Source organism: Phalacrocorax aristotelis, chromosome 7 (assembly GCF_949628215.1).
Source record: "Phalacrocorax aristotelis chromosome 7, bGulAri2.1, whole genome shotgun sequence".
NCBI lineage: Eukaryota > Metazoa > Chordata > Aves > Suliformes > Phalacrocoracidae > Phalacrocorax > Phalacrocorax aristotelis.
In genome coordinates, this window is record NC_134282.1 from 32,727,844 (window position 1) to 32,752,560 (window position 24,717).

Here is a 24,717-nt window from a genome sequence, read left to right on the forward strand (position 1 = left end):
TTAGAATCAATAAACTTCAAATGTAGTAGCAGAAATACCAAGCAGTCATTAAGTCCAGTCAAGTTACGTTAGAAGTAAAATCAGTGTGTTGTAAGGGCAACATTTTCTTAAGGAACTGCTATTCAGGCATATTTGTTGTTTCAATTAGTCTGATTTAGTGGCTCAGTCAGGGGGCTGCAGCCTGTCACACTCAGACTGTAATTTGATTTCTAAAGCTGCCATTCAGGTACTGAGGAAATAAAAATATGCGGTAAACCACATTGTGACAGCAGATGTATAGATCCTGATGTGCTTAATGTGCAGCGTACCTGTCAGGAAGATACAAGGGTTCACAGCATGATCGCCCCCATTTCATATCCCATCCGAGTTGCATGTTTTGCTCTCGTGGCTTTGATCGCCAGTCCCCTGGGAGGAGCACCGAGAGGTGGCAGAATGGTGGTGCTTTTCCAGAACTGTTGCCCTGAAGGGATGCTTAAACAAAAAAAGAAAATAAAATTCATGTGTCTGAAAAAGTGCCAGATTGACAGCTTTAGCGAGTAAAACACTTTACCTATTTGAAGGCTACCCACGTTTTATCTGGTAGAGCTGTCAGCATAGTACCATTCCTCAGCACAAAATGTATTATTTTCTTTTTAAACTGTCCTTGTATCTCCAAATTGCTCAGTCCTGCACCTGACAAAGATTCAGACAGCACTAATGGGAGTAAGAAGTTGGACTGCTGAAAACTAGGAAGGAATCTTGGCAAATTTGCCCTGTTTTTGGAGGTGCTTAAAATCTGCAGGAGTCTACAAATGATTTAAAGATCAATTTTGTGCAGAATGATTCAAGGAATAGTTCTGCTTTCAAACTAGGAAGTGCTGGGAACAGAAGCTTGTGTCTTTCCTTCACAAATCAGGACTGTATCCCTAATGTTGCCCTCTGGAAAGAGACCTCCATGCTCTCCTCTGAGAGAACTACGTAACCAAGGTCTTGTCTGGACTTTTGCAGCATGACCTCCTGCCTTTTTTGGCAGGAAGGTGCCTTGAGAAACACCATGATCATGGTGCAGAGATCATGTGTCAGGAGATCACTGGCAAAAGACAAGTCCTCCAGGACTCTAGGCATCCTTCAGTGGCACCTTAGGCACTGGTAATCGTGTCTAAACCAAGGTCTTGGATCTGTTGCTTTATGGCATTGTTATCAAGATGTTTACCTTATTGGATAGAGCCAAGTTAGGTCTGTGCACTTTTATGCATAGATAAATTTACGTCTAAAACTGCACAGTAAGGTCTTCAAACCATCTGATACATGAACCTGAAGATCTGTTCTGAAAGGTTGAATTTTACAACTGTTTGAGCTTGTTCCTTTTTCAGATGACATAGTAAAAATGAAGAAGTCCAATATCTCTTCCATGAAAAATCCCTTACATTCGTAGGAAATTCCTTCACAGCATTTGTGATGAGGTTTTGAGGAGGATTCCAGCAGGAGGAAGCAGACCCAAAACTCTAACTTTAAAGGGCTTCCTGAGAGTGTATGAACAAGATAGTTGCTCATTACAGCCAACGGGACTCCATCCATATCCTGACTTATTGTCCAATGTCAGTATTCTTTCCCATTTCTGCAGATCATCGTCCCTGTCTTCACTACATCACTAGTAATGACAGGTGCCGCTGTTTTTAAACTGTTAAATCAGCGGACTGAGGTAATTTTCTTCATATTTGCTATTCCGTCTCAAGATTCTAGAACTTTGCTGGGCCTCCAGTTTCTGCCATTTAAAACAGGGGGATACTTCAGCCACTATTTTCAAACAGGGAATCATTATGTGTCTATATTCAGTTTTAAACACCTCGAGTAGCAGTCTGAGATACAAGCCAGCCATGACTGACTGCCAGCAGCACAGGGCACTTCTGGGAGTTGCAGGTGTTGACATAGCAGTCAAATCTGTTTAGTCTCAAGTTTTATGCATGGGACTTGCTCGTCTAATTCTGGCTGATCCCTTTGTATCTCGTCCAAGTAACATGACTTTTTCCTTCCACTTCCAAGACTGCACAAATGCAGCTGATCAGTCCCCCTTACCAGTGGATGGGTCTCAGAGCTGGAGAGAGACAGCAGTGTTGTGTAGCCACCATGAAGTGTGTCTTAGCCTCTTCTGTCACGTGAGTGCAGGGTGTATGGGCTGTGTGTGGGGAGTGACTGTCATGTGCCAGGAAAGAGGGGAATGAAGGATTCTGGCCGTACGACCCAACACATCCACTGTATCTATCAGGTAACAAAAAAAAAATGACCGGGCAATGCTGCTGTTAGTAACTTTCTGCACTGGGCAGAGGTGAGGCTGAATGAATACCTGTAAAGTGTGCTTAGATCACCAGGAGCAATGGACTGTGTATTTTCCAGGCATCCTCTGTTGCTGGTCTAAGATTGTTTCTTTGCTTTCCCAAGCCCAGAGGCAAATGACTGTTTCTATGTGCTAAGTATCAGTTCTCTTTCTTTTGTTTTTAGCCTTTCTCCTCTCCACTTTTTTCCTTTCTGTTTTGAGTTGCTCTCAGACTGCTGCAATCTCACTTCCCTGCCTGTGCTGGCACAGACACCAGGAGAAAACGGGATAGTGTTTACATTGCATTGAAGCACTAGGACTTGGGAGAGGTGAGATGTGGACCTGCCGCACCATCTCTGGTGGCTCACAACACCTTCCCGTGGTTCTGCTTTCCTTCTAACTTCCTGCCAGGCTGACCTGCTAGACTGTTGCCTCTCTGGGCAGAGGTCTTGCTTCAATTGTGTGATCCAACAGTGTCTTAATACAATACAACCCAACCTCAGGCAAGACCTTTAGGCACTCCCATTATATGAATGAGAACAAGATTGTTGGTGTCAGTAATTAACATTCTTGTGGGGTTCTTGGAAATGCTTTGGGATAAATATGTCCTGGAATCCTCATCTGGCTTATGTGGTTTTTAGACTGCAGGGAAGGCTGATCCTGTTCACACGAGCGGGCATGGACCATCTGCCTCTTCTCCTACTGGGTGTGCAAAAAGGCTTTCAGTCCAAAGAGGAGTTCCAGTACCTCAGTGAGAAGTGGGATGCTGGAAGCGTGAGGGCATTGCCAGTGAGGAACAGGAATGGAGACTCAATTTGTAGTGTGTTTTCAGTAACTGTCTCACCTGAGAACAAAGACTATAGACAACCACAAAAACAGAGACAAAAATACCAAACTAAGTGTCACTGATTGATAACGTTGTGAGTGCCTGTGGCACAGAGTCATCCCATGACAGGCTTCCAGAGATGAAATCTCACTCTGGTTAAATGGATGGCAAAAATCCCATTGACTGCAATAACACCAGGCTTTCCCCTTGGGGATTACCTGGATTCCTCTCCTCCTGAATGCCCAGACAGCCACATCCAGCATCATTATGCACATTCTGATAAGAAATAAATTATTCTTCTTTTTTAAAGTGTGGATTGGATTTCGTAAACCCTGCATTTTGGATTCTAGGTTCTTTCTACCTACCTATGAAATCCCTGAATAAACAAACATTGGATTAGACCTCAACAGCTCCCTCCACTCAGCAACTGAGGCTGTTAAAAGCATTTCACACCAACTGGTCTGCTCGTATTTCAGACTCTGTTGAACACTGGTTCAAGCAAAGGAGCTCCATCTTCCTCTCAAACTTCCCAGGGAGCTAACCTTAATTATTGGAAGGTCTGCCTCCATTTATGACCCTCCCCAACTCCAGTGAGGAGTTGGAATTGTTTAGCTGTTGTCATCAGGAATGACATAAATATATGCTGGGGTTAGAGGGTGTCTGGCAAATGGCCCACTAACCTAGAATTTGCTCTGCAAAGTCAGGAGGATGACTTTTAACCTCAGAGCAGTTTGCAAAACCACATCTGTGACCAATAAATATGAAGGGAAAAAAAATATCTAGTTTCTACTGAATGATGAAAGGCAGTGTACCTCGCTGGGCACTATGGTGCTGGGCTCAGTATGGAGAGCTCTGCAGGAATATCAGACAGGTCATCATTGCCAGAAGTCGTCTATGGGTACAGCTGATGCCTCACACAAGGGAGGCAGCACAGCAGATTAAACTGCAAGTGAGTATCTCATAGCTGTGAGTCTTAAACTTAATAAGCCAGGTCTTTATTTGTACTGCAGCCTTCTTATCCCCAAATTGCCTTAACCAGCTGCTAAAGGATGCCCAGTAACAGAAAAATCTCTGGATAATAATAGATTGGCATAACAGTTCAGTGTCACCTCACATCCTGCTAAGCAATAGAGAAATCTTGCTCAGAAAAATGGACACAACCAGCGTGCCACTGAACAGGCGAATCCTAATTTCATCACCCTTCTTGTGGGCAACAGATAACCCAGTGCAATTTACAGCAGCTCTGAAGCACCTCCAAATCTCAGCAGGAGTCAGAAAGGCTCAGTGCTAGCCTCAGGCCTGGCGGGTCGCAGAAGATCAGTGAAGTTGTTGTTCCATAACCTTGCAGCTGTACCAGAAAGCAGTAGGCCGGTCTGAAATATGAAGGATCTCAAGCAAACAACAACATTTTAATCACTGAAATTAAGGCCCTCCTCTGGATCCCTCTCTGAAGAATCCTGTCTGTCTTTGATGATCATACACAGGCTCCCAAAGGTGGTAAATCTTGAATTTAAAATTGTACGATGTCAATGTGTGAATGACGGCATTAAATCCTGACTGTAAGGCTGAGAGATCTCCAAGAGGACAAAAACACCTTTTCTGCTCAACCGTGTAACAGCAGCTGAGGTAGACGAGGTAAATATATTGTCTCCAACTCTTAAAGGGTGAGGGAATCATTTATATACACATATTACAAGTTTGCAGCCTAAAGGTGGTTTTTCTTTTTTAAGAGTTTAAAAGTTTAGAAATGCCAATGTTAAGGTGCCCTGTGCAACTGTAATTTGTCCCTTTTGTGCACTTACATTATGATACACTATTTAATTGTAATTAGATCACACGCTGTTCTTTCGACAGGTTCCCAGCCTGACTCATTGTACAGAATAGACTGCACTCACTAAGTAATAATTTTATTTTCTCCTTGCTGTTCACTATGTGGCCCATGCTTTATTTACTGCACACTATTCAAATATTGTTCTGAAGACAGATTTATTCATTTCCTCCTGGGCTTTTCCATGATACTCATCACTATGGAATCCAAGTGCTTCACAAACTCTAATTCATTTTCTCAGTGCTGTTGTGAGAGCTGATATTACCCCTATTTTACAGGTGAGGAACTTAGGCATACAGAAAGAACAGTAAAAAATATCTTCTAATTTTAGGTGTCCAATTAAAAATACTCATGCCTAATTTTGTCATAAAATATAACATGGCAAAACATCTAATTTAGTCAAAGGTTGAATAAATTCTCATTTACTGCAGATATATCTGCAAGTGCTCTTCAGTTCTGCAAATCAGACTTCAAAATGTCAGATCAGGCACGTAGGAAGTGAGGACCGCACAATTAGCGCGTGGCTGTGAAGGCTCTGCTTTAAGCGTTGTGCTTTGCATCCCGGAGGAGTCCTGAGGCTGAAGCCCTTTCCTGGAGCAGCAGGCACCCACCTTAGCCACAGTGCCATGCTTGCTTTCCCTATAGCTCCACACCCAGCCTCAGAGTCCCAAGTTTTCCTTCCTTGCCCTGCTCCTGCTCTCCTGTCTGATTCCTTTTGCCCAGCAAATTTTCCTTTAGCCCTTAGCCAGCTAACGTACTGGTCTTGTACTGGCCTTGACAGCCCTGGCCCTCGGGATTGCATGTCCTTCTCCTGGCAATTTTCTCCCATTCCAGCCTGTTTTTAAGTCTTCTCCCAACAGGCTGTCTTCCAGACTCTTGCTTATGAGCTTCACTTTATCTCTCCCTCCAAGCAGACGCAGTTTCCCCTTCCAACTCCCAGTTCCTTTTCACCACCCCGGGGAACCTGTCTTTCTCCAGACCCTTTGTGCCTGCCAGCTTACTTGTCCGGATCCAGTTCTCGTCCCCATCATGTGTTATTCAAGGAGCTTCCTGCTCTGCGTTTCCCCGAGAGGACTGGAAGGACAGGTTTCCCGCTCACCCTTCCAACCTTCAGACTTGGCATGGTCCAGAGCAGCTGGGAACTGGAACTGCAGGTCCAGCTCCAACTCCTACAGCCTTGGGCTGTGATGTGCTGGGTGAGCACGGAAACTGCCGGAGAACTGCACTGCAAAGGGCTGGTGAGACCCCGCTGTGGGCAAATGGGATTTTGAGTAGGGTTATTCATGGTGGGTTTTGAGGGAACACTTCTGACAAAGCAACTGTTCTTGTTTTCAGACTCGAAGGTCCCTGACAGAAGGAACAAAAGAAGAAAGAACCTGAGGTATGAACTTCAGACGCTTAAATTGCAGCAGAGTGGTTAGCCTGGCACTACTAAAACTGGCTGAAGGTAGGATGTGATGATGGGAATTGCTCAGCAGCTTTAATAGGAGTTGTACTACCAGTCCCGCCTTTTAGTCAGCGCTTGCATTTTCAGTATAAATTACAGTTCGGTCTGGTAATCTTTTTGGCGTATCAGATATCAGTGTAACTCAGCAACCATAACATGGAGAAACCCAAACATCCTTCTGAGGAGGTAATTACATCATTGTGAAAATGCCCCAGGATATTTTTAGTGGAGGACAAAACCCCTCTTTTGTGATGGAAACACCAAACAAAATTATGAAATAATGAAGCAAGTTTCACAAGGAGAAATGCTTCAGACACCTGTGTTAGCTGATACTTTCTAGTCTTGTCAACATTTAATTAGTCATGCACATCTCTGCATCCATATGTACAGCAAAGCACACACTTTTGGTACGTTGCAAAATGTGTCAATGTCTGCTTCGCCAAAAAGCCTCTAAATAGACAAATCTATAAGTGCTGCTAGATTGGGACAATTACACGGGAATATAGAGGTGCCTGCATCAAGAGGGACACCCTCACTGCATGCACAGAGGTTATCAAGGTAAACTTTCCCAAAATTAGTCCTCAGTTCCCTAGCAGGAGCATCACTACCGGTGCAAAAGCTTGTTCCTTTCTGGAACGAACAATTTTAAACTAGTTTTAAAACATTTTGCAACACAAACACACATTTTGGGGGGATGTTTCATTTCTTGCAGTGCCCCAGGGGTACGGTTATCTCATGGTTACCACTTCTTGAGCCCTGGTACTGCATAATTTATGTACTGAAAGAGACGATTCAATTAGTCAATAATAAAACGAGCAAGGATAGCGTGCGCATTGTAAAAATATAATTTAGTGGGCAACAAGCTGAGATGGAAAAAAAAATGTAAGGGCACACTTCATATGATTAATGACGGAGGAATGTATATTTATAGCTCTTGTGTCCTTTGTAAGGATACGGGATCCAACAATAGGACTAAAACTGGCTGGCAGTGATGCAGCATTCAAATGATTTGGATTTGAATGGCAAATGCTGTATAAAACTACACCCAGGAGGATGGAAATACATTTCACTTGCCTTTTCAAAGTATGTTTGGTCTTCCCTTCACATTTATTTATCCTTTGGTTTATTGAGAAACACGCTTATTATGAAAGTCGACGTCCCAAATTGAGCAGGAGAGATTCCCCACCCTTCCCCCAAGAAAACAAGTCGCTGCAAGTTGTTTTTACAAGACTAAGTGAGAGATTTTTTCTCTTGGTAGCTCTGGAGGCAGCGTTGTCGCATCTCCGCGCCAGTTCCCAGCAACACACAGCGCAATGACTCCTTGCATCGCAGTTACTCCTCCATCTCGCCAGATTTGCAAGGATAAACCAGACTGGCGGTTTGTAATGTTATTGTACATCTTCGTGCACGCAGCATGTGCAGCTTTTGCAGCCACACGGGCCTTTGGGTGAGAGGAGCAAACAAAAGTTTATTTCACTGAAAGGCAGGAACTTAATGGCTTCACTCCCATCGCGAACCTTCCTCAACACGAGTATCAGGAACGATGTGCTGCTGCGACCTGCCACAACGCGGGGTTTGGCTCAGTGTCTGGCGCTCTAACCCCTCCGGTCCATGGTGCCGCCTCCTCGCCCCCCGAGGGGCTCCCTTCAAGGTCTGAGGGGACAGGGGCTCCTGCCTGAAGAAGGGGCAGCTCCCGCCTGCGGGGACGAGGGACCCTGCCTGAGGGGAGGGCGGCTTCCGCCTGAGGAAAGGACAGCTCCCACCTGAGAGGAAGAGAGCTCCCGCCTGATGTGACGGGGCCTCCTGCCTGGGGGGAGGGCAGATCAGCCCGCGGGGACTGGCGCTCCCGCCCGAGAGAACGGCGGCTCAGACCCACCCCAACACTCCCGCCTCGTGCCACCCTTCCCCGCGGGCGGGGGCGCCGCGCGGGCTGTCGCGCAGGCCCAGTGGCGGCGGCCGGGCGCGCGCACACCTGGCGCAGGGGTCGGCGGCGAGAGGGAGCGCGTGCGCCGCCGTCTCGCCGGCGGCGGCGGCGGCGAGCGGGCGCAGAGGGTGGACCCACGCGCATGCGTACGCGGGGGGGGGTGGGGGTGTCGGGGGGGCGGTCCGAGCCGGGGGCGGGCGGGAGCTGAGGGGGAGGAGCGTAGTGGCGCGCGCCCCTCTGGCTCCGTGCGAGGGAGCGGCGGAGCCCGTCGCTGGGACTGGCCCGCCATGGAGTGAGCACGGCCGCTGCCGCCCGCCCTCCTCGCTGGCAGCTCTGCGGGGCGGCTGCGCCAACCCCGCCGCCTGGCTGAGGGCCGCCTCCTCGGGGTGCCGCAGGGGCGCAGCCCGGCGGTGGAGGACTGGGGAGTGGGCTTCGGCCAGCCGGCAGGCAGGCAGGAGCAGCCCCCCGGGGGAGGGGCTGGTGCTGGGTGCCCGGCTGCCGGGCTCGGGGAGCGGAGAGATGGCGGCGGGGAGAGGCCGGCGGCTGCTCGGCTCCCTCTGGATCGTCCTTCTGCTCGGGCAGTCGGACCCGGCCGGCGCCGCCGCTCGGAGCAGCTCCCAGAGCCTCCTCACAGGTAAGGAGCTGGGCGAGACCCTGTTGGGGGCGGTGGGGTACGGCGGGCCCGGGGGCGCGAGGGGGCGGCTGAGGGGACGCGTTGCCGCCGGGGTCTGCGGGAGCCGGCGGTACCGCCTCGGAGAGAGGCGGTCGGCGGCCGCGGCTGCGCGCTCGGTGGCTCCCGGTGCGGCGGAGCTGAGCTGGAGGCGAGCTCCCCTCGTACGAGCGGGATGGTGCTGGCGGCGGTGCGCGCACCAGCAGAGGCCACTGCGCGCCTCCCCAAGCGGGCGGACGTCCCTGCCGGGGCGGGAGCGGGGGGAACGAGGGACACCTGAATCGCCTTCCTGCAGCGAACCACCTGCGCTCGGTGCTTGGCCCGCCGTCTGCGGGCGGGAGCTCGCCGGGGAGGGGCGGGAGAACGAACGGGCTCTCGCTGAGCTGGGAGACACGACGAGCGTTACTGCAAGCGGTAGGGACTCGTTCCCGGAGCGGGGATGACAGACAACCTGTGGAGGGAGGGGAACTTGCCTGAAAACTGCCGCAGTAGCCCAGAAAGGAGCGATCTGGCGGCATTTCTGTCGCTGTAGTTCTCACCTTTATTGTTACCTTTAATGATCCATTATTGGCTCTTGCTTCTTTATAGGCTACGAAAAACGTAATCCCATCCAGATGAAGCGTGGTGTGCGTACGAGAAGGCTTTCTAAAAAGGCCCTTGCAAAAGACCCTTAATACCGTAGAAGGCTCCCTAGTTTTGCAGTAATGTTACTCACCCGTTTCGCAAAATGTGGGTTTTAAAAAGTAACTTCTTTTTCCCCCTTCTCTTCCTTGTTAGCAACAAACTAGTAAAAAGCTTGAAAGAAAATCTGCTCCTGAATGTTGAATGCTGGGATTTTTTTTTTTTCAGATACTCCCCTGTAGATTGATTGTTGGTATTTTAAAAGAAAGCTCTGTGCAAGTGGGGGTTTGGAAAAAAACTGCTGGTTAAATGAGTGGGTTTTAGCAGCTTGGAAAAGTGAGAGTGGTTAAACTGGTATTAAATGGTGTAATTGTCCTATTACAAATCATATTAGGCAGAAATGTCCGTGGTAGTTCTCATCTTTGATACTACCGATGGAGCCGTGTATGCTGACTCCTATTGTCAGGGAATATATTTATTTATTCTCTTATGCAGTACGAGCTTTGCAGATTCCAGGTCTGAAGCAGACACTTTTTTTTCCTCTTGAAAAACATTATATTTGGACTCAAAGATCTTCAGAGTATGTGTAATAGAGAAGTTACTTTTTTGATCTGTAAAATCTTACCACGTGATGATTCTTTTTCAGTATTTACTACTATACTGACAGCTTGCTGTAGTTAAAATTGTGTTGGTTGCACTTTGCTACTTGAAAAAATCCTGTATAGTTTGAGGAAATCAAATTGATAGGTGAAGTTTTATCTGTTGAAGCCAAATACGTGAATTAAGTCAGCAAAGGGGGAGTGATGTGTGGAAACATGCAAAGTAAAACCTTTGTGGAAGCTGACGGTTTATTGGAATGGGAATTTAGAAGTATCATTGTGGAAGTCTTGGAAGTTCTGGTGAACCTCTCCTCTGTCCTCTTTTGTGGAAAGCGCCATTATGCCGTACAGAGGGGTACTGTCCCTTTTCAGCCCTGGTGTGAACCAGAAGCCGGGCTTTCCTGAGCCCTGAGGGTGTTTGTACCAGTTATTAGAGTAACGGAGGAGGGAGAGGCTTTCCTAATTCTTTGTCTCAATGAAGATGAGATACTTCTTGCATAGTGGATGAGCTTCATCTTAATTCACACTTTTTTTGACCTTTCACTACTATCTTTACTTAGAGGATGTTCTGCATACTTGCATGTGGGAGAGGGCTGTTCAAGTTCCTCCCTGCTCACAGGAGAGGGAGTCAGGTACAGATGTTCCATGTCAAGCGTCAAAGCACTCCCCTTTCTGTTTTAGATGCAAGGGTGAAAGTGCCGTCTTCTGTCCCGTGTTTGTGTGAAGCTTGGTCTCTTCAGCATGCTTGGAAGAATCTTGTTAGGTTGGTGTGTAGGGCTGAGGAACACCTAGTTTTTAGATCCGGATGGAGGTTTAGCTGTGAGTCTTGCATCTCTGCTTGTCAAGACTGAAGTGCTGCTTGTGATGTCCAGAATGGTAGGTTTTTAATGCCAAAAGAAAAAAAAAGGGGGGGGAAAAAAAAAAGAGCTGTCCTTTCGGTGTTGATAAAGATGACTTAAATGAGCAGAAGTTATAGAATTGTAAGCCCATATTGTTTGTATGTTGCCATGTATGTTTGAGGGACATTTGATCCCATCTATAAATAGCTAGTCATTGCTCTCTGAAGAAGAAAAGAGTGTAGCTGAATTATTTTAGGAAAACTGTGTAACTTCATTTATTTGTCTATCTGTAAAGATTAGTGTCTTTCCTAGTCTATTTGGTTGCTTAGTAAATAGGGTAAAATGAGCTACTGATTTTAGAATTAGGACAATACTTCACTTAGCTGAGGAATAAAACAAAAAAGTCAGTAGTGAGGATAAATTAAGCTAAATCCTGCCTCTTGTGTCTGTTTGGAACTGACTTGAGAGTAATGTAAAATATTTGATTTATACAGGATGGTGTTATTAAGAACAAAATTGAAGTTGGTGTCACTTTTAACTTTGAATAGAAAAGCTGTGATAACCTATATACACCACTCAGATTGCAAATTAGGTTATTCAGAAGCAGGAAATTTGCTCTGTCTCTCCCTGGTATTCTTGAAGTCCTTGGAATCAATATATATTTTGTTGTTAAAGGATAAACTGGCTGTTTTGGAAGTCCGCAATCAAACGCAATTAGCAATTGGTGGGCATGAAAGGTGCACGAGACTCCCAGACTGGAACACGACTTGTCAGCAATGTGTTGGTCGTGGACCGTTGGTGCAGTATGTGCTGCTATATAGGATGCTTCTTCTAGGGTGTGAGGAGACTGTGTTGAAAGCTAAAGATGATGGGAGCATCAATCATCTGGGTTCCTTAGAAACGTAAGGTCATAACTTGTTTCCGGTTTTTATGCACTTCTTGATTATTTCTAAATATATCGCAAGTTAAAAATAGAGTAGAAATATTCCAGTCTCAGTTACCTCCCAGGTCACTTCAGCACAGGTCTCTGGTTGGTATTCCTGTTTCATATAAATATGGTATGTGTCAGCCACGTGTGTTCTGGGTGTTGCATATGGTTTGGTAGAAGCAGTTTGATTGCTTGTAGCTCCTGAGGTATGTGGACACCAGCTCCACTGATGATATGCATGGATAAATAGGCAACAGTGAAAAGGTCTGTTGAGGCTGGAGCATATTTTTTTGTGAGTATGAACTATTGTTCTAATAATCTGTGAGTCAAGGTACCTTTCGCTGGGGTTGTGGTGATGCATTGACGCTTCCACTCTACTGCAACTGCTGAAGTTGCACATGGCTTTTGCAGCACGTCTTTTATTAATCATCGAAGAAAATGGTTTGACTTGCTTATGAAGCTATCCTAATAAACCAACATTTCAATTTAATATTTGTAAGATGTGTGTATGTACCTGTGCCTAGTATCTATCACAGTGGAAAACAGGGAATAAAAATGATCTTAAAAAAAAATCACTTGGCATAGTTATCTCCCACTAATTTATCAGTGCAATTTAAGTACATGACATACTGTAGATTTTTCTTAATATGAATAAGAGTATTTGGTTATTCCTGGTGATAAAATGTTGTGATTTGCAAGGCATTAACATTCAACCAAAGATTCTCAGAGAAGTCCGAAAACTGTGTAGGCACCTAACACATTTGCTGCATGGCCAAGAAGAGGAGAGTGATAAGGAGTGAGCATGGAAATAGAGTGGGAGATTAAGAAAACTACACAGAGTAATACAATATGGTTCTTAACCTTCGCTTTCAAACTGTGAAAACGTTTAACTTGTGCAGTATCAGCCCGAGTTTGATATTGGGTTTGAAAGCAAATTTTTATAGATCACTAGTTTGGCATGGAAATAATTTTGTATATAGAACGTATACTGATATGTTTATAGCTAACTTTTCTAAATGTGCAGTGTTTTTATATATGTAGGACTTTAAAGTTTCACTTTGCATTGTTTGTGAGGAGGTATAACTGAAATTCTTGCTAATAACTGATCAACACTCGGTTCCCGTAAGGAATCTGTCCTGGCGTGAAGCAGTCAGTCAGTGGAAGGCAGGCTTCGCTCCCCTTGTCTTTAACCAGTTTGTAGGGATTTCAGTGGCTGCAGTATTATAATTCAGCTGGCTGCAGGGCCAAGACTGCAGCTTCTCGTGTGTTCAACTTCAATGCTAGTTACAGTATAGGTTTATTTACTTTGCGATGAAAGTTAAGAACTGGGTGTTCAACCCTTGAAAAATCCAAAGGCTTAGTACAGCGTTGCGCATGGTAGCTGAGGCGGTGGTCTGTGTTTGCGTATCCTGGGTTCTGGGTGGAGCCATCCTGCCTCAGATATTCGGAGAGGTGCTGCTTCAGATACTCATGCTGAAATAGATCTCTGCACCTTGAATAGTTAAATATAATGCTCTGAGGATATTGATCTTAAAAAAGGGCAAAACAGCTCCTAATAGAGAAAATGTCTCGGCACTGTGGAAACAAGTCATATTTTACTGATTGGATGCTATTGATTTAGCTCTCCAGTGAAATTGCCAAGATGAAAGTGGTAATCCTGATTAATTCCATATAAATAGATAAGCACAATTTGTATGTGTGTGGTTGTGGAGTTCTTTAAGAAAACTGAAGTCCTAGCTTTATATGGTATTTCAGATACTTTAATTTTAAGTGGTTTTTTTTACCACTTAGTGTTCATGTGTAAGAGAATATCTTAATTTACAAAATAAACACACCGTCAATTTATGATAAACCTGTTTTGTATTGGTTAAAATAGCTTTTTTTTCTTTAATGAAAGCTGCCCTTATCAAAGGGACTGAAGGAATTAGCAGTGTTCCGCTGCTAAAGTTTCTTGGGACTTTGGATAATTCCCTGGAGTACGTGACAGCCATGAGATGTTTGAATTGTGTAGAAAGTGGAGAGATTTAGTGTTTAATTTTAATTAAAGCTATTTAATGTCCCTTTAACAATCTGATTAAACAATTCAAGCGCACTGCTTATGCTGAATTTCTTCACTTGCAAATTTTAATCTATTTATCACCTTAGTGCATTGGATAGGTGTTTGCTCAGGTGAATGGCTTAAATCACCGTGAGTTTTGGCGATTCAGTTATTTTGTGTCTCATCAAAGTGTGGCAGCCTGATAACTCTTGGTATCCTCCGGTCATATAGTTTTGTCCAGAGGTCTTTTTAAAGTGGAAAAGCTGTTGTATGATTAAATTACCCACTACTTCATTCATCTGTTCAAAGAATTTGAATATACAGCTGTCCTTTGTAGTTAAGTTAGGTTAAGGTTTTAATTGAGTTTCCCACGCAGGAGTGGATTTTACTGTGGTTTTGATAAATTTTTACTATTGCATTAAAAACCCGGACCTCTGTACTTGCTAGTTTTGTAATTTTTTTTTGTTGTTGATCTACTACAGAAGCTTAGGGAAGCGTGTTAGCTTTTGGAAGTAGCTGAGCCACCTGTAGGTCCATCAGATGTTTCAGCCCTTCAGATGACCTGGTGTGTTTTTACTTGGTGATGATGGCAGAGCCATCTTAAAGAATTCCCTTACCTGTGTCTGACTGCTGCTGCAGGCCTGAAAGTCTTGGCTCTCCTCTTTGGTGTGGTTAGGAATTCCTGTGTTTTTGTACTTCAGGGACCTGTTCCCTTAAAATTTCAGTCCATCTCTCCTAGTTTTCTAATGGCCTATGTACTTTACATCCTTCCGGTTTCAGTGGGGTTGTATTTCTGCTTGATGGGTATAGCTCTACTGACCTTTGCCACCTATTTGTTTTTTAATCTGTGGTGTACAAGTATGGACAACTTCTGAGGTCTTTTGATTCTAGCTTTCTGCCCTTATGTATATGTGGGCTCTTAATATTTTACCTTTCTTTTTACCTGATGCCTTTTTCACACGGCTTGAAGCCATCATGTTTTGTGACACTGGGTCAAAACAAGTGGCCAGCACAGTTGTCTTCCATTATTATTATACTTGGATAAATTTATCTTGTTTGATGTGCTTTGATGTAGTTTACAGCCAGGTAGTAATGAGGGTTTTTATAGAAAAGTTTTGCTTTACTTAGTGTTTTCTTCACTAAGGTATTTTGAGCCATGGGAAATCTTAGTTTGTCTTCACATTTATGTGAATCTATAAATACATTATTTTTGTCTATAGTGTAGCACTTCCTACTACAGTGTCTTGGATGTAAAAACTGAGACCAAGATGGTCAGAGATACACTGATTTTTCTCTTTTATCTCACTTCTGGCAGAGACACCTTTGTATAACTGCTTCTGGCTTGAGCACTCGGGGGCAACTTCCAGCTTTTTTTCAGCTCAGTTTTCAGTGTGGTGGTCCAGGAGCTTGCTTCAACTTGGGCTGAGGTGGAGTCAAGTCCTTCTGTATAAACTTAATCTCTTCCTCAGTTTCCTCTTGTCACTAATGAACCCGAATAACTCTGTAACGCAGCTCTGTAGTTCGTGCATTGAAACCTTATAATGTAACTGTAGTGAGAAAGGGAGAGCTACAAATAGAGGTGTTTGGATATTCTTTCTAAAAGTAGAACAGGCTGTCAAAAGTCATTTAAGTCATTAGACCTGTCATGACTTCTAAAATCTCTTGAGCTTGCGCTCTAGATTTTAAAGGGTTTACTGTCACATTGGCTACAAAATGAATAATTCCTTGAAACCAGTGGTTGTTGCAGTGTTGTACATAGCAGACAGGAAAGATGGGTATTAACAAGAAGATGAAATATTTCCAAAAGTAATTTATAAAGCCAAATGTTCCTGTTTGAAAACAGGCAAGGAAGGAGATATAAAAGAACTGGAAATCAAGGAGAACTGCGTCCAGAAACATTTTTTGATGTGGGAGGACACCTGAACACTTTGTAGTGTACTCCCTGTGCAGCTGGAAATGGCATTTTCGGTGTTGGGCTGTCAGTGCTCATGTTGCAGAAAATCCAGGTATTTTGATATCAGTTTGTGAATTTTTTATTAGAAATGTGTCTGGGCAGATAGGAAGCACAGCAGCTATGGAGTCTTTGCTAAATGTTAATCCCATTTTCATGTGTTTAATTTCAGCATTTCAGGCTGGCAGTGCCATTAAAAGGAGGAGGACCTGTATACTCTGCCCTTCCATTTGCTTTCACAAGCATTTGCAGAGGATGTAGAGAATTGGATCAGTTCCCTCATCTGCTGTGCCATGTGCCTGCATGAGTACTTGTGTTAGCAGAGGGGAGAGGGTGACATGAGCACGTGGGAACAGTGTCGTGGGACAGCAAGACTGCTTTTTCTGGTTAGGGTAGAGATTGGCTTGGTATTTGAACACAAAAAACACTATGAACAAAATATATCATGTGTCTTCTGTCACCATATTAATCTTTAATATTATGATGCATTATAGCACATAGATCTCAGATCTGTAGACCAAAATTTTTTCAGAAAATGTACATTATTCTTTTCAAATGAATTTGCTAATAAAATGTTTCATAAAAGTTCATCTTCAGATTGGTAGTGAATCCTCAATTTAGCTTTAATTACTGTCTCGGTTGTGTTACTTTTTTCCCCCCACACTAAAATTTCATTTGACTGATTCCAAAGTGGGATCAAAGCCACAAGTTTCATCCTAAAATACTTAGTCTTGAGGAAAAGTAATTTAAAACTACCAAATAGGTTACACTTTCTTAAAAGGATGGTGGCCTGGTCATTCTTCAAATGCTCTAGCTGCTTATTTGCTTGAAGTGGAGAGGAAACTTCATTTAATGATGATTACCTTGCATAGTGTATCATTTCAGGTGTCACTTTGAATTTGTCATGTACTGGCAGCTCTGTTGTAGCTTTGTGAGTCCCGGTCTTTCAAAATCATCCCTGTACAAATAACGAAGGATACACTGAACTGAAACCTGTTTGGGAGTGTAAGAAAAGCTTATAGATGTCATGTGATTTCAAGGTGTGTGGGAAGCAAACTTGGCAGCCAAACCAACCCCTAGTGTGTGGAGGTTTCCAGCCAATTTAATGGTGAAGGATGACATTGCTCTGGTTTTCTCAGGAAAAAAAATAATGTTGCAATTAAGTGTCAGGGATGTGCGGACACTGGGAGGCTGGCATGGAGGTGAGGTGTACTCGGGCCGTATAGCTGGGGGCAAGTAGATAGAAAACTGCTTCATTCCTGCACCGTGGCCTATCTTGGTATATTTTTTGGTGGTTCTGCAGAGCAGTTTAGGAGAGGGCTTTTTGAAATAACTTAGTTATTCCTTTTTGAGATAATAGTCATACAGACGTGGAAATCATGCTGACAGACCTGCCTCTACCAACCGAGGTAACGGTGCAATGCGTCTTGACTTGTTTAGATGCTGTTAAAGGGACAGTCTCAGCGATTACATTTGAAATTACAGGAGTATGTTCTTATTCATTGGCAAGGGCAAATTTAAATATATTTTATGGGACGCTATTTTAATTAGCTATTAGAGAGTATACTGCAAATTTTGGGTGTCACAACCTTCCTTCATAATTTTCCGAGATTGCTTCCTGTTCTAGAATCTGACATGGCTTGTCTTCTGTTTGAAGTGTAAAATAGCTTATTTGTCCTCAACTTCACATGTAGTTGTTTGCTTATATCTAATTTAGGTCTTCTGAGCCTTAATTTTAGGTTCTGTAGTTTTTCTTTTGTTGCTATAGATTCTTTTTATTTATATCCTTATTTGAGGTTATGGTAGTTTTTATAAAATACCTAAACACTAAGAGGTCAGAAACGGCTTAGAAATCTGCAGTGATTTGGTAACTGTTCTTGTGTTGTGGTTTTATGTAACTTTTTAGAGATGCAGATGAAAGAACACACACGCAAACCATGGCTACAGGAAATGTAGTGTTATATTGGAACTAAAGAGGTTTTTTCGGTGGTGTTATTTGAGTGTAAATCAGCGTTATTCCCCTTTCAATTGGTTGTTTTTGAGTACAAGTAGTATTCCTTATAGCTGATATAAGTATTGGAGGCCTCATCTAAAATAAGGAGGCAGAACCTGCAAGCATGTGAACAGAGGTTTTCATATTTCCGATTTGAGGCTTTTGGAGGGGAGAGAAGTCAATTTCTGAATGTGGAAGGAGGGGAAGCCAGCCATCAAATGCATCTAAGGTGGGATCTGGTATAATCTGACTTCTAGGTAGCGCTAGTTAAAGGCTTATTCTGGTTCAGTTCAATTGGAGTACCTTGTGCTCGTGGTAACAGCATTATCAGCCCCAAATCTGAAGTGTATTTGTTCTTTTAGCTTCTTTTTTTAAAGCGGTGTTTTCCAGTTTCTTTATTTGTTTTTTCTTGCCAGCTTTTAATTTTATTGTAGAAATCAATCTAAAGGAAAAAGGACAACATTCATGGTAGCGGAAGGTATCTGTCTATACTAGATCTGATCTACGCGGTTTATTTTTTTTCTGTCCCATTTTTTGTTTTCTCCAGAACCTACTGGGGAAGCACCAGTCGCCATGACTCCACAGCAGAGCCTGCTCTGGTGCTTTGGAGTTTCATCATCTTTGCATTCCCATTTATCGTGTGCAGGCTTTATTACTTTAGCGTAGCATTTTCAAGCATGTCCTTTGCTTATTTATCAAAATTAAAAGGACCTGTAAGACATGGATTTTTGCCTTTATCTTGTGTGATCTTAAAGAAACATTTTTGCTGGGTGTAGTCTATACATGTCATTCCTGTTTCTGCTAAAGGCTTTGGAAGATTATAAACCGATTGTTTCTGTTATGTTTACAGGTTAATATATGGAACATATTGATTGATAAAGTTACTCATGTTACAGGAGTTAAACTAGATTTACGCATTCTTAATTTGCATGCTGAAAGGCTGTATGTTATTGTGAGCGAGTGCACTTGAGTGGAGGAGGGGGTGTGATGGGGGTGATGGTGTTCATTTAAAAAATAAAACAAACAAACAACAAAACCCCCCACAAAACCAGAAAATAATAATTGGCCTTTGTCAATTCTGCCTCACAGCTACTGGTGGTATCAAGTGCCTTGCTGGATTATTACCAAATGCAAAGCTAGTTTCACTGACCTGTCTTGACTGTGATTCCCTTGGGATACAAAGCAGCCAGATTAAATTGGTAAACTGAAGCTTAAATCACAACACATTCAGTGAAATACCTTGCATCTAATTTCTTGTAACTCAGGCAATCCTGCTGTAAGTCAATTGTATTAAGAAGGGAGAATGGATTGTAAGTTGAGTTGGTGGTTTGTACCAGTAGCCCGAAGATTGCAGTTTTTTGTTGTTGTTGTTAAAAAATGTGCTACTTGTCACAGGACAATTAAAAGTGTTTTTAAGATACAGAATGCACTCAAGGAGTTCAGGCAGATTTCACTTTGTCCTGCAGCATCAGAAGAAATAGTTTGGTTTCAACTACTGATGCATATGTTGTAATTCCTTTTTGATAGCTGTATGTTTATTGTCTGGCGTTGCCTGTTAGCCCAGATCTTTGGAAAACTGGAGGGTAGAGGTCGCATCACTGCTCAAAACACCTGAAAGGTAATGGTAGAATAAGGTAATAGTCTGTTTCCTAGTGGCCAGGAAATTGCTGATTTTTTTTGTAACTTTCTTATTAGTGGTTTCAGAAACAGGACTTCTTTCAGGACTTCCAAAGGTGGTGGGTGGGTGGGGAATTGTTACCTTTCCTCTGCAGATAAGCAGAAATACTTCTGTTGTTAGAGCTGCGCATTTTTTAATTGTGGAAGCTGTTACAATTTCTTAGAAATTCTAGTAACAAGAACACCTTTTGCTTCAGCATTTGGAAAATTCCTCTTCAGGCAGTTTTTGAAGCAATTGATAGAAGGGCTTCAGCTGATGACCAAATGATACCTAGATATCACTGTAAAAGCAGATCCAAATTAATTCTTCTAAGTTTTATGATAACAACTGTTACATTTATGCTGTCTCTTATAGCAGTTTGAATCAGAAACATATATGCTTGTTCTGTAATTGCTTATATACTCTTCCAAGGCTAACACAGCCTTCAGCGGTGTCTGTGTAGAAGTAATTGCATTCTGAGGCGCCATTTCCTAAATGTTTTTAGAATAAAAAAAATAACGCTTGTTTCGAAGACTTCCAATTTGCATGTAGGGGGAAAGATTGATTGAAGAAGGTAGCTGTAATGCACTCTGCAGGTGCATTACTACTCACTGTAAACGAGGTGAAAATGAAAGCATGAGTTTGAATAGGCAAGTTGAAAAAAATCAGCTTTGAAAAACACAAAAAACAAACCCAAACCTCTAATTTTTGTTACTGCAACTGGCCTGCATTTTAGTATATCAATGAGTGTGTATGTGACTCAAAACCAAATTAATATGGTGTAAATATTTGGCAAAATAGCTCATAAATGTAGCCTCTGCATGTTCCTTTCCTGATCAGGCTTTTGATGCAGGAAAAGAGCAACTGGACAACTCTGCATTTACAAATCATTTAGCTTACCATAAAGCTTAAGCTCAGTAACTTGTCACAAAGGCATTACACTTCCATCATTTATTGTACACTTCAATGCTGGAGTTCTTGCTTTAATAAACTGTACTGGGGGAGGTGGTTGCTGTTTCTTTTAGGTTAGCTCCTCCCACCCCTCCCCTTTGTGTAAACGCTAGTGCATTTCCTCAGCATTTGCCTCCGAAGTTTCTACTAAGCTGGATTTCACAACTTTTTAATAAAATCAGAAACTTCTGTGATAAGTGTTTAATTGCAGTGGTTTTGCCATCCTATGTCTAACTTTTTTGTGTCTATAACAGGAGAACTGGACCTGATTTAACTTCTCTCCTTTGTAGATGCTTTTGCACTTCCAAGCTTTGCTTTCCAGAAAAAGATTAATAAAAGAAAGTTTATTGTGGAAGTCCATTTAAAACAGTGTGTGACATCTGGCATCATTCTTTACCTTACTATACTTGACTAAAAAAGAAAACTGGTCATCAGAACTATCACGGAAAATCTAAAATGCCCTGGTTAATAGGACGGTCATTTTAAATTAAGCTTGCAAATTTTTGAGAAATTGTACTAGTAGCTTGGAGGTATTTTTTGAGCATGGCTGTAATATGTAAGATCTTTCTGAAGTTGCTTCATGATTTTTGATGTACAAAAAACAAAGATTATAGAATACACTTCTGGAATGTGGACATAACCTGGTTGTGTTGTCCGCAGGGCTAAACTTAAATAACAATTAGGAACTGTATGTAAGTCATCTTGTTAAAATCCCTGTTAGAATTTTAATCAAAAACTGTGTGAATCTGTTTGGATTTTTCTATTCTGAAAAAAGCTCCTGGGCTTCCTTTTGCATCCCCTTACCCCACAGTGTCCATAGGAAGCTGTATGAGATGGGTGATTACACAAATATAGGTGGGGGAGACACGCAAACAATACAAAAAGAGTGGACAGAGTTGGACGCAATCTGGATGCGTCTGGGAAGCAGGGAGATGGTGAGCTGAGCTATAAAGTGCCAGAGATGCTTGTTAGGCAACAGCACTGACATGCATAATGTATCAGATGGTGGTAGTAAGAGTGTTTGACGGATCTTTTAGTGTCTTTCTCTTTTCTGTGTAAATCTACCTCAGAGTGGGAATGGGTAGCATGCCGTGCTGACCTTTGGATTTTATGTGGGTGAGTAATGTGTTTCTACACAAGTCCCTTACACTTTCACTGGATTTGCAAACTGAGGTAGACATCTACATTTTAAAACAGTTAAAATTTATACATCTTTAATGCTAATGTGATGCACAAACGTGTACGTGCTTTGTAGAAGTAGGATTTCACTTGATACAGAAATGCTATTTCTTTTCGTAGGGAGATGGTTGTATTTACTTTGTGACTTGCTGTAAAGCTGTTAGGCTCAGGAAGGAGGCTGAAGCTGCCCAGCATATCTGTGAGGTGAATGGGGGTCCTGAGAGTTGGGGTGGGCAGGGGGACAGTACGTTCCCCCCACCCCAGAATTGGAAAGGATAGCGTTTACACTCTTTCTAGCTGTTGGCAATTAGCTTTTCAAGTAAACATCAAGAGGATTTTTAAATATGTGAAGAGGAGTATAATTATCAGAATCTTACTACCTTAATGTGGCTTGGAAGCCACACTGTGATTGAATAATTTTATTTAGATGTATTTACTTGGCTAAGTATGAATGTAAATCCAAACCTGAATGCTGCAGTGAGGGCCTCCTTCCCCACGATTGTTTTCGTTCAATTAGCATGGTGCTCAGAGCCTTTCCTAAGTGTTCCTCTCATGTCTCGTTGTAGAAAAAACATTTTTCCTTTCTTAATGCTTTTTTTAAACCACTTTAACCCTTGACCACTCTGGTATGGAGTTGAATAGAAGAAAACAACGTAGCTGGCTGTGACGGTACCGAGATTTGCAATGGGAAGAGAAGTCTTGCTTTCTAATTTTGCTTGTTCTCTTTTTTCCCTTTTACCTATTAGTGCAAGAGCAGAAGGCTGCCTTGCTTAACAAGCAGGCTGCCTTACAAACTTCGGCTGCATCCTGCAGGAATGCGAGGCCTTTTAATGCTGCAAAACTATCACAGAATTTTTAGAGGTCTTAATTTGTCTGAAGCTCAAAAAAATGCCATTAATGGTTGTAATTTAGTCATTACCAGTATTGTGAACCCCAAAAGATGTCTGTTCTTTCCTAGGCTTTGGATGTTAGAGAGCTAGTCTTTCTTTCCAAAGCTTGCTCTAATCCTGTTGCTGATATTTTCATTGCTTGACAGAGCAGAGGAATGTCTGAGGCCGCAGCAGGGGGCTGGAGAAGGCTGTTAGCCATCAATGGCAGGAAGAATTGAGCTGGGATGGGGGAAAGGCTACTGCACTCCCCTGCATTTGAAAAGCAGTGGCTAAAGCCCAGCAGATTTTCCTTGCCAGGATGAGGAGCAGTAATTTACACGGGGCACAGCACACTTGTCTTGTGGTGCAGGAAGGGACGAAGGCTGGTTTTATGCAGCTTTATTTGCTCGAGAAAATAAATGCCTTTCTTTAACTATGGACACTAAGGACCAGGATTACAACTAATTGCTTTCTACCCGAAGTGACTCTTGGCCTGCCATGCCTCTCTGCTACCAGCTTTGGCTAATAGTTGAATCAAAATTATATCAATTTTTAGTGGTGATAAATTCTAGAAGGACTAAGAACTTAACCTGTTACTTATAATGTGATGGATATCAAAGACAAAGCCTTTCAGTCTGTTGTGACAGTTCGTCTAGGTGGTTTGTTGTTCTTAATGCAGCTTGCACTGGAAATGTTTTCATGGTGAAGAGCTACTTTGTAGATTTATACAGAGATATAAATAAATCCTGAGCTTCACTGCTTGGCAAGAAAAATTCGTATACTATGAAAACTAAGTGAATTTCAGTACCCCAAAGACAAATGCAGAAGAGCTGCTAAGAAGTAAATATGTTCAAATTATATTTCTGTCAACACAACTGATTTTGCACATGACAAACATAAAAATTTACATTCTTGGTGTCTGAGGTTAAACAGTTTAAATATTATTCTGGAACATTCCAAAATACTAGGGAACTGACAGATTACCTGGAAATGTAGCTGTGCTTTCTCGATGTTGTTTACTGCAACATTACTCAATGGCACAGCCCTTTTATGTATCCCTTGCTTGAAAAGTGTTACGAATCTCACTGTTAGATGTTAATGATGCCAATATTAAGTCAATTCTTTCTCTGAAAACTGAGTAGCTAATCAATATACAGATTTTTTTTTGTGCCAAAAATTGATTTTAACGCTTCCTATCTGTCTTTAGCTTTCCTGGGTCCCTGGAACATTATTTTAACAAACAGGTAGAGAATTATCTTTCGTGGCATGGTACAGATCTGACAAAGGAATTAAAGTAGTCATTACAAGGACTTTTTTTAACGTGGGCTAAACAATATAGTTTTTAATATATTAAAAACAGAGAAGTTTGAGAACACAGCACAGCCAGCTGCCTTGTGTCTTGAAAATTACAGCACCAGAGAAAGTGCTGTAATTATGTTCACTTCACTAATTCAGGAGAATACAACCTGTGAATTTTACTCGACAGCTTCTGTTGGACACAGATGTCACAAAAACCTGAAGGTACTTGTTTTGGTGAATTTGCTAGATTTCTAGTATCCATCCAAAAACCCCATGGTGTGAGAACTTTAGGATACATTTTTAATTTGCATCTGTCAGAGGTAGAAGGTACCATTGCATACCTGTTTATGCTGCTAAATTTAGTCATAAAGCATAATATTTAGCTCAAAGATCTTAAAAGTAGTTTAAAAAAGTGTACTTGTCTCATGCTGCAGAGCAGTACAGACAAGCTCACCTGGTGGGGATTCAGCAAGTAGCGAAACCCCTCATAATCTTGAAGGCAGCTCTCCAAATGAAGTAAAGGTATACTGGAAGGGCCTGTGTTTTAGGCCCAGTGTGCTGAAAGGTTGATGGCTCTTATTGGCCAGAGCTTAAAGAGGAGTGCAGCACAACTTAAATCAAAAATATGATGGTAGTACTGAAGGAACTGACACAGGGCAGGTAAAAAGGTGCTAATCTGATTCCTTCACTGCATCATTTTACAAGCCTGTGCATTGAGAAGGTGGTGTGTACTGGTAATAGCAATTGCATTTCTTTCTTTGTGCCATACTGCTTGCTTGCTCTCTGAAATACAGAAGTTAACTTA

The 24,717-nt window shown here is 42.6% G+C and overlaps 1 protein-coding gene and 1 long non-coding RNA gene across 11 annotated transcripts in view; both read left to right on the plus strand.

The window, feature by feature from the left end:
• Window positions 1-8,511: 8,511 nt before the first annotated feature.
• NEO1 (neogenin 1) overlaps window positions 8,512-24,717 on the plus strand; it is a 209,900-nt gene continuing 193,694 nt past the window's right edge. For 8 of the 10 annotated variants that reach the window (XM_075099801.1, XM_075099804.1, XM_075099799.1 and 5 more), the window contains exon 1: window positions 8,512-8,952. In XM_075099801.1, the coding sequence (XP_074955902.1) occupies window positions 8,838-8,952 (115 nt within the window). In that variant the 5' untranslated portion in view covers window positions 8,512-8,837. The remainder of the gene's footprint in view (window positions 8,953-24,717) is intronic. The other 2 variants (XM_075099797.1, XM_075099798.1) reach the window with 1 other exon arrangement.
• On the plus strand, window positions 15,803-16,554 carry LOC142059532 (uncharacterized). Its single transcript, XR_012661396.1, has 2 exons — window positions 15,803-16,019; window positions 16,137-16,554. It is a non-coding gene; the product is annotated as an uncharacterized LOC142059532 (long non-coding RNA).